This window comes from Sciurus carolinensis, chromosome 4, assembly GCF_902686445.1.
Source record: "Sciurus carolinensis chromosome 4, mSciCar1.2, whole genome shotgun sequence".
Lineage (NCBI taxonomy): Eukaryota > Metazoa > Chordata > Mammalia > Rodentia > Sciuridae > Sciurus > Sciurus carolinensis.
Window position 1 is genome coordinate 72411123 of NC_062216.1, and position 9810 is coordinate 72420932.

Here is a 9810-nt window from a genome sequence, read left to right on the forward strand (position 1 = left end):
TTTCCTATTCATATCCCTTTAATTTCTTTGGTCTGTCTAATTGCTCTGGCTAGTATTTCCAGGATGATTGAATAGAAGTGGTGAAAGAGGGCATCCCTGTCTTGTTCCAGTTTTTAAAAGGAATGCTTTTCAGCCATGGGTTTAGCATAAATAGCCTTTACAGTGTTGAGGTATGTTCCTACTATCCCTATCTCTGTGTTTTGAGCATGAAAGGGTGTTGTATTTTGTCAAATGCTTTTTCTGCACCAATTGAAATAATGATATGATTCTTTTTTTTTTTTTTACATACTATGCTCATTTATTCTGAGCGTCCTTAGGAAGGCCCTAATGTACCTTGCTTACATAAACTTGATGTTCAAACATAGCTAGTATCTTGCATTCCAATATAATTAAATGCTCTGATAAAATGCTTCCACATTTGTTTGTTCAAAACAGTCAATAGCAACTTTGACTACTAATCCCCAACATATTGATAGTGTAATAACATTTTTAATCAAGTCATAGATTCTAAACTATTTTCTACTATTATCCCCTATTTAAAAACAGACATTTGAGGGCTAAGCAATATTAAGTTAAGGGGTTTTGGTTTCTGCCTTCTCTTGATGGGTTGGGAATTTCAGATGTGTCATTTAATTATTATCTGCTTCAGTAAAAAAAGATTATTTAAGCTATCAATGAAAGTTCTTCCTTTAAAAATGAAGCAGTTGCTGAGCATGGTGGTGCATGCCCCCAGCTACTCAGGAGGCTGAGGCAGGAGGACTGCAAGTTGGAGGCCAGCCTTGGCAACTTAGCAAGACCCTGTCTCAAAGAATGAAAAGGGCTGGGAATAGAGCTCAGTGGTAGAGGGCCCCTGGGTTCAATCCCAAGTACCATGAAAAAACAAAGAAAAACAAAACAAACCAAAAATCAGATTGACTGATGTAGTGGTCAGCAGGTGAAATGAAGATATAATATCTGTTCCTGCACCTCATCTGTATCACTTGGTCCCATCTGCAAGCAATGTGCTGCTTGACCCACCATCAGGGATGGATTTCCATCCCTCCACCAGATGCCATCACAGCATGCAATCCCACATACAGTCAGAACATGGGCATCAGGACCATATGATTCTTATTCTTATATTGATATGATGGATTACATTTATTGATTTACGGATGTTGAACCAGCCTTGCATTCCTGGGATGAACCCCACTTGATCATGGTGCATTATCTTCTTAATATGTTTTTGGATACGGTTTGCCAGGATTTTGTTAAGAATTTTTGCATCTATATTCATCAAGGATATTGGTCTAAAATTTTCTTTCCTTGCTGTGTCTTTGTCTTGTTTGGGTATGAGGGTGATATTAGCTTCATAGAATGAGTTTGGTAGGGTTCCCTCCTTTTCTATTTCCTGGAGTACTTTGAGACATATTGGAATGAGTTCTTCTTCGAAGACCTTTCTTTTCTTTTTTTTTTTTTCTTTTTCTTTTTCCTTTCTTTCTTTCTTTCTTTCTTTCTTTCTTTCTTTCTTTCTTTCTTTCTTTCTTTCTTTCTTTCTTTTCTTTCTTTTTTTCTTTTTTTTCCTTTTGGTACCAGAGATTGAACACAGGGGCACTTAACTTTTGAGCCACATCCCCAGTCCCTTTTTCTATATTTTATTTAGAGACAGGGTCTTCCTTGCTAAATTGGTGAGGGCAGCTTTGAATTGTGATCCTCCTGCCTCAGCCTCCTGAGCCACTGGGATTACAGGCATGTGCCACCATGCCTGGCTCCTCATTCTTTTTTTATGGCTGCGTAGCAATCCAATGAATGGGTGGACTGTAAAACTGTAATCTATTTAACCTATCCTTTTTTGTGTGTGGGTGGACATTTAGGACTTTTGTTGTTGTTGTTGTTGTTTCTTTGTGGTGCTGGAGATTGAAACCAGAGCCTCGTACATGCCAGCAAGCACTTTACCACTAAGCCACAACCCCAGTCCATGACATTTAGTTTTGCACATGCATTTGTGATTCTGATAAATCTCACAAATTAGCTTCCAAAAAAATTGCACTAATAATGTGTAAGAGTTTGGGCGATTGCTTCACCTCTGAGTCTCAGTGTCCTTGTCTACACTATAAGTAAAACAGTACCTTTATCTTGGCATTATTGTAAAGATTACTGGAGATAACATGTTAAGTATTTGGTGTGTAGGAGCTGCTGCTCTCCAAATAAGCATGTTTCACAGTATTTTGAATTAGTGAGACATCATCCTCACCAGATAAATGGATAAGATGGAAACGCCCCTCCAGACTGGGATTTTCTGACTAGGATAAGCTGCAGATTCTGCAGGAAATTAGCAACTCAGAGTTATAGGCACCTACTACTCCCAGGGGTGCCATGCCACCAGGACATCTCAACCTCTTCTATATGGCTTCTACTCACAGGTTTCTCCCTTCTGAATGATCGAACTGACTCAAAAAAATCCCAGTGGGATCAAGGATCCTTTCCCCTTATCATCTCTAAACTTAGGATGGAAGATTCAACGACCTACATCTGTGAAGTGGAAAATAAGAAGACAGAGGTTGAATTGCAGGTGTTCAGACGTGAGTGGGGCAGGCCTGGGATGTAAACAACTACAGTCCATCTCCCTTTCTCCCCTACTCTCACCCCTGGCCTGACTTGGTGACACCTCATGGTCTGCAAATGGATCAGACTGTTCATGGAGTCTTCTCAAACCCTCCTCAAGCCTTGGGTCAAGGTTAAGGAGGGAGTAAGGTCTAGAGAAAGGGAAATAAAAGAAAGGGAAGCAATCAAAGGAAGGATGGAGAGAGACTAGGGAGAAGATGAAGATGTGGAAGGGGATGAGATGGAGAAAGAGGGAGAGGGGAGGGGGAAGTCTTGCCTTGGGCTCAGGGGTCGGTGGCAGGGTGTTGGGAGGAAAGGTGATGTTGAGAAAGGGGACAATGGAGAGATATTTTTGGTTTCTTCTATTCTTTCCTTTTCTTTGAGGATGGTATGTGTGTGACACAGATGATTTGTTCCTCCCACAGTAACTGCCAACCCAGGTACCTGCCTGCTGCAGGGGCAAAGCCTGAACCTGACCTTGGAATTCCCCCCTGGTAGTAAACCCTCAGTGAAATTCAAGAACCCAGGGAACAAAATTAGCACTGGGGGCAAGGCTCTTTCAGTGCCCAATGTGGGATTCCAGGACAGTGGCACCTGGACATGCATCATCTCCCAGGACCAGAAGATGCTGGAGATCAAAATAAATATCTTGGTTTTGGGTAAGAAGTGGGGTGCTCCCTGCATGTACTCCTTGATAAGGGGCTCCCAGGTGCCCCATGTCATTCTCACTGCCCAGCTGCTGGCTCTGCTGCTGGAGGGTGGGTCCAGACTCCCCTAGGGCTAAGGTCTGTCCTGAGTAACACACTGGGTCCCTCCTCCTCGGTAAGCTAATTACAGTCACCCCTGAGCATGGCAGACCTAGGGGAAGGAAGGGATAGGGGATGTAAGGATGTGAGAGATCCCAGAGACCCAGAAGGAGGCCTCAAAGGAGTGGCAAAAGGATGTATTTTCTTTGTTGTCCCAGGTCCCAACCCCTACCAAGTTGGCAAATCTTCCTACTCAAGGACATTAACTCCACCAAGCCAACCCTAATGACTTTCTGCATTGCAAATGTATAATACTGAGTGAGACATTTTGGGGAGACCAAGAGCCCAAAACATACGTCCTACCCCAGATTCTTATGTGCTTGTGTGACATAGGCAGTATAGTGTGGTGATTTAGTGCACAGATTCTGATTTAAATCCTGACTGCCACAACAATGTGTCCTCAAGCAAGGCATGGAACCTCTATGCCTTAGTGTCTGCATCTGTAAAATGGGTTGATGCTAGCTGTGCCAGTCCCTACTTTGTAGTCTCATGGTGGGAATACGTATAATGCCTATAGGACTGTGCCTAGAACACAGTAAACCCTATTTAAATGTTGGCCCTCATTCTGTGAAGGGTGATAACTTATGCACCTAAGGAGCATAGGCTAAATGGTTTCTGGGCTCCTGGGGTCCTGAGGAGGGAGAGCTCCCCTAACCCCTATGGCTGGGCTGTTCCATGAAGACTTATAGAAGGAGGGGAAGATGATCTGCTGCAGGAACATGCTAGGAGAATGATGGAATGGGAGGGAAAATAGGAGAAACAAGAAGGAATTCAGTACCTGACATGACAACCTCAATATGTGGGCTTACCTGGTCCCCTTCCATTTCTTTGCTGCCCTGCCACATGCCTACCAACCTTTCACTCCCTCATTTTCCTATCTCCTCCTCAACCAGGGTTGCTCCCTTCCCACCTCCAGGTTTCCAGAAGACCCTCAACACAGTCTATAAGAAAGTGGGGGAGCAGGTGGAGTTCTCTTTTCCACTGAATGTTGGAGATGAGAACCTGAACGGCGAGCTGAGGTGGCAGGCAGAGAGGTCTTCTTCCTCCAAGACCTGGGTCACCTTCTCTTTGAAGAATAAGCAGGTGTCTGTGCAAACGGTTACCCAGGACCCAGTGCTCCAGATGGCTGAGAACCTTCCACTGCGCCTCATCCTGCCCCAGGTCTTGCCTCAGTATGCTGGCTCTGGAAACCTGACTCTGACTCTTGATCAAGGAAAGCTGCATCAGAAAGTGAACCTGGTGGTGATGAATGGTGAGGGACTGGGCTGAGAAGAGGTCAGGGGAAGGAAGTGGAGGGGCTGACCCAGGGTGCCCTCTGAGGCTGGTCAGGTCCCAAAAGGGGCTCCATAGACCCTGGTTGCCTGGTTGAAGTGGTCAAGAACCTTTTGAGTTTGGGGCTGGCATGTTTGTTCCTTTTGATTTTGGTGCTTGGGACAGAATCCAGGGCCCTGTACATGCTCAGCAAGTGTTCTACCACTAAGCTACACTTTCAACCCTGGACTGCTTTTGAACAGAGACTGGAATTCATATGTCCTTTCCCAATATCCATGAGACAGCCTGATGTGGCTTCCCTGAGAATCTCCCAAGGACATGGGCTAACAACCAGGTGTCTAGATCTGCTTCTGCCCGATCTTAGCCCTCTGTGACTCTGGCTAAGCCCCCTAACCACTGTGGGCCATCTTTCTCATCTTTCTAATAAGGGTAGCAATCTTTTCTTTGTATACAAGTAATGAAGATAACATCAAGCTCAACACTGAGTTCTCTGAATCCTCAGCTTACTATAATAACTCCAGGGTTGGGAATATAACTCAGTTGGTAGAGGGCTTGCCTTGTAAGCACAAGGCCCTGGGTTCAATCTCCAGCACAACAAAAAACAAACAAAAAAACTCCAAAAAAAAAAAATAATGGCTAATACTTGATGCTTAGTGCATGCCAAGCCAATTCAAACATTTTACATGTATTCATGCATTTAATTATCCTCTGAGGCTCAGTTGTTAAATAACTTGCCCAGGGACATACAGCTGATAAGAAGTAGAGCTGGCTTGGATTCAAACCCAAGACCACTGGGACTTTAAAGTCTGTTTTCTCTCTTACACCAACATGGAAATGTGGTCTGAGAAGAATAAAGAAGGCTACCAGTGGGAAGGATCACTTTATTGTTCTACTGAATTCCCTTAGAACTTAAAAGTGCTGGGAACCCAGAAGAGTCTGGACTCCTGGTCTCAGCCTCTTATTCCTCTACAGTGACTTTTCACCAGAATGACTTGATCTGTGAGGTGCTGGGACCCATCCCTCCCAAGCTGATGCTGCGTTTGAAGCCAGAGAATCAGGAGGCTAAGGTCTCAAAGCCGGAGAAGAAGATTCGGGTACCAAACCCCAAGGCAGGGGTGTGGCAGTGCCTACTGAATGATGGGGACAAGGTCTTACTGGATTTCCAGGTTGATGGTGAGGATCCAGATTCCAAGGCCTAACACCAAGCCTGGGCCTCCTTGCTGTGGAAACTTCCTGGGGTTTGCAGAGACCACCCAGTGTCCCACCCTTTCAACTTCTCTAGGATGGAGGGGTTATATGTATGGTGTTCTGCAGACACAGAGGTGAGGTGGGGTGTGATCCTGGGCTCTAGGTTCCTACATGTACTTTCCAAATTCCCACCTCCTTAAGCTTTGCAGTCAAGGAATGGAGCCTCCTGCCAAGAACACGCCTCCTTGACTTCCTTCCAAACTACACAAACACCGCCCCCCGCTCACGTACACTCATATACTCACATACAGGCACAGTGTCTGGATCATTCCTTCTAGCTTTTTGAAATACCCTGTAGTCTCTAAAACATATAATCCCTTCCCAGTTTTGCTCCCTCGAGCCCTTTCAAGAGCCCTGTGTACCCTGATCCTCTCTCTCAGCCCTGGGCATCAGACCCAAGTCTTCCCCTCCAGCAGGCCCTGTGACCCTCTGATAGTGGTTGGTGTGCTGAGTGCCCATTTCTCTTGCAGTTTCACCCACAGGGTTGAACCCACATCAGTCAATGTTCCTGGCTGCTGTGATTGGGAGCACCTTAAGCTTCATGCTCCTCACTGGGCTCTGCATCTTCTGCTGTGTCAAGTGCCGACACCGAAGGGTAAGCAAGCCCCTATGACTCCCTCTGACCTCCACTGGGCCCTTGAACACCTGAGGCTGGTACAAGGGCATCCTGCATGTGTGACCTTTTCTGGCCAGCCCATGAGTTCCCCCATGGCAAATCAGGCCCTGTTCCAGATTCCAAGAAGAAGGAGAGAAAGGAAGGAGCAAAGAGTCAATTCTATGACAGATGGTCTCAGTCACAATAACTGCTTCTCCTCTCCCAGCTTTCCCCACTCCCCCCTCCAAGGGGTACCTACCTTCTGGAGGCCTGGGACCCTCATGACTCTCCTCCTTGTTCCTGGACAGCGCCAGGCAGAGCGGATGTCTCAGATTAAGAGGCTCCTCAGTGAGAAGAAGACCTGCCAGTGCTCCCAGTAAGGATCAGAAATGGTAGGAGAAGGGAGAAGGGGAAGGAAGAGAGGGAGGAAGAGGAGAGAGAGAAGGAAAGGTGAGGGCAGTCCGGGGAGAAAGCAAGGAAGAAGAAGAGAAAGAAGGGAGGGGTGAGGAGGAGGGATGGTGGTGAGGAGACAGAGGCTGAGGGGAGGTGGTAGAGATGAGAAAAGGCCCAAAGGGATGTGAAGGTGGTAAGAAGGAAGCAGAAGGTGAAGGGTGGATGTGAAAGGGCAGCAGACCTGGGGCATTTCTGGGTGGGCCATTCAATCATGCCCAGAGACTTTCACTATACTAGAAAAGTGGGGTCTGGGAGTTATGGAGATCCTAGAATACAAAGTGACTCTGGGACAGACTGGTTCCCTTATTCTTTTTTTTTTTTTTTTTTTTTTTTTTTTTTTTTGGTACTGGGGATTGAACCCAGGGGCGCTTAACCTCTGAGCCACATCCCCAGCTCTTTTTATGTTTATTTTGAGACAGCTTCTGAATAAGTTGCTTAGGGTTGCCAAAGCTGCCTTTAAATTCACAATCCTCCTGCCTCAGCCTCCCAAACCACTGGGATTACAGGTGTTTGGAGCCCAATTCCCCTTATTCTTTTTTCCTCCAGTAGGCTACAGAAGACTCACAGTCTCACTTGAGATGCAAGAACCTGGGAGTTCCCACGCACATGCTCTTCAGCTGTCTTCCCTGCATTTCCTGTGGACTTGGGCCTGCAGACCAGATGAATGTAGCAGATCCCAGCACCTCTGGCCTCCTCTTGCTCTCTTCCTCCACATCTGTCCATTGTTTCTCCTCTTTTGTTCCCAGGTCCATTGACAGAGTCTTGCTCTCAACTTTACCAAGGCTTAACCACGCCATTCTTCCCCATTTCCTTTTCTTCCAAATCTTAGCCTTTTTTAATTACTTTTTCTGGATTTTCTCCCCAGCTGTTCACTTGGATCCCAGGGTAGTGAGAAGAACCAGCCTTACCTGGCATGGAGGGCAGGCCTGGGTCTAGAAATATTCAGCACAGGACTGCTGGTCCTGGCGAGGACCCTCCAGGCACCAAAGAGGGTGGGGACTTGCCCAATATCACACAGCTGATCAAGGACAGATGCAAATCCAAGGATCCTGAAGCCAGTCCCCATAGCCCCATGTTGCTTGCTTCTCACCCTATGTGGGCTCTACCTTGATCCAAACAGGCCCTGGGGCACACCTATGCACAAAAACACTAGTCCACAGTCAATTCCTTATACCTAAGGAGCACTTCTTAGTTTATAAACCATTTTCACACCCTCAGTTTGACCCTTACAAAACCCCTATAAGACTGGTAGTGACAGAACCAAGACTATTATCTCCAGTTTTCCAGAAAGAAACCCAGAGAGGTGAGAAGACTCCCCAGGGCCCCATAGCCAGCAAGTACTGGAGTCAGGACTAACCCAGGTCTCCTAAACCCTGTATCACTGCTGCTTCTTAATGTAGGACAAATACCACACAGATCTCTGCAGTGGCTAGTTAGAGGTAGCCAGTATGCACCTTTGGATCCACAGGAGCACACCACCCACAGGAAGGCCTGTCTCAGAGCTCAGAAACATGAGGGGAAGGTCTTCCTGCCTAAAACCCCCTCTTTCAACACCTGCTGATGGTGGGGTCTTGTTACTAGAAGACAATGCCTTCAGTTTTATTAATCAGAACACTGGATGGGAGTGTAGGCCCTTGGGAAAGAATGTCCAGGGAATTGTCACTCACTATGTTCAGAACCATCAGGAAGGTGAGCTGTGCTGTGGGGAGGAGGCAGGGCGTTAGTCTGGGGCAACCCTCTGAGGGGACCACCTGTGAAAGGCGATGATGCTGAGCCTCAGTCCTCCTCTTGTACCCTCCTTTTTTCTCCCCACAAACCATTCAGGAGATGGGGAAGTTGAGGTTATATGTATTCTTCCTTCCCTTCATGATCCATTTCTCTCAGGATCCCCAGCCTCCTATGCCTTTCTCCCTTTCTCACCATCTCCCTCAGTCCCTACTCCTTATCTCTTTTCCTTTCTCCCCCTTTTCTTTGCAGCTTGCCTCCCACAGGAAGACCACCTAATTGCTGCCAGGCTCCCTGTAGCTTAGTTTGTTTGTGCCTACTCCCAGTCCTGAGCTGACATAAAATACAATAAAATTACTATAAAAAAGATTGTGTGTGTGTGTGTGTGTGTATGTGTATGCGAGCACACACAGGAGAGAGGGGGAGGGGGAGGATCCTTCTTCTCTGGAGAACAGGAATCTTTGGAATCAGATCCAGAGGGGAGGTTGCCAGGCCTGTCCCAGAAGGAAGGAAATGAAGTTTCCCTGGTGAGGGAAAAATCCCCAGAGGCTGACTGCCCACTTCAACCACCCAAAGTATATGTGACTAAGACTTTGTAATTACATGTGTGTGACAAGCCAAGGCTCCAGAGAGAATGTAGGGTTTATGTGCGCTCCCCTGGTGTCTATATGTGTGGTTGGGAGAAAGGACTATAAGAAACTGCAATGTGTGTGGGCAAATGGTTTGTACCCCAACATAAGTGTGTGTTCCAGGAGGAGGAAGCAGTATATGTGTTGCACCCACCCCCAACTCCACCAGCAGCCCCAGCTTGCACCCTCGCTCCCAACAGCCTCCATTCCATGCCCCTTTGAGCTCTACCCAAGGTACAGCCTTCACAAGGAGGCACACAGTGGCACACAGTGACACAAGCTGCCTCCTCCCTGAACAGCTAGCTCCTCAGTCCCCAACAATACCAGCTGCCTCTTTGGGCTTGTGTTCGTGTTGAAAAACCGGGATGGGGTGGGGGCAGGACACCAACCATTTCACCAATGAAGCCCGCTCCCCGCCATCCTTCTCGCCCCCTCCCTCCAGAGCCTTCCTTGCCCCTCCCCCTCCCCCTCCAACTCACCACCGTCCAGTTTCCCCGCC

The 9810-nt window shown here is 47.1% G+C and overlaps 1 protein-coding gene across 4 annotated transcripts in view; it reads left to right on the top strand.

Moving 5' to 3' along the window:
- The window catches only part of Cd4 (CD4 molecule), a 33219-nt gene extending 24177 nt beyond the window's left edge, over positions 1–9042 (top strand). Inside the window, exons 4-10 of one of the 4 annotated variants that reach the window (XM_047549941.1) lie at positions 2403–2561; positions 3009–3242; positions 4306–4641; positions 5634–5834; positions 6380–6504; positions 6731–6880; positions 7504–9042. In XM_047549941.1, the coding sequence (XP_047405897.1) occupies positions 2403–2561; positions 3009–3242; positions 4306–4641; positions 5634–5834; positions 6380–6504; positions 6731–6841 (1166 nt within the window). In that variant the 3' untranslated portion in view covers positions 6842–6880; positions 7504–9042. The remainder of the gene's footprint in view (positions 1–2402; positions 2562–3008; positions 3243–4305; positions 4642–5633; positions 5835–6379; positions 6505–6730; positions 6881–7503) is intronic. The other 3 variants (XM_047549942.1, XM_047549943.1, XM_047549945.1) reach the window with 3 other exon arrangements.
- The last annotated feature ends 768 nt before the right edge of the window (positions 9043–9810 follow it).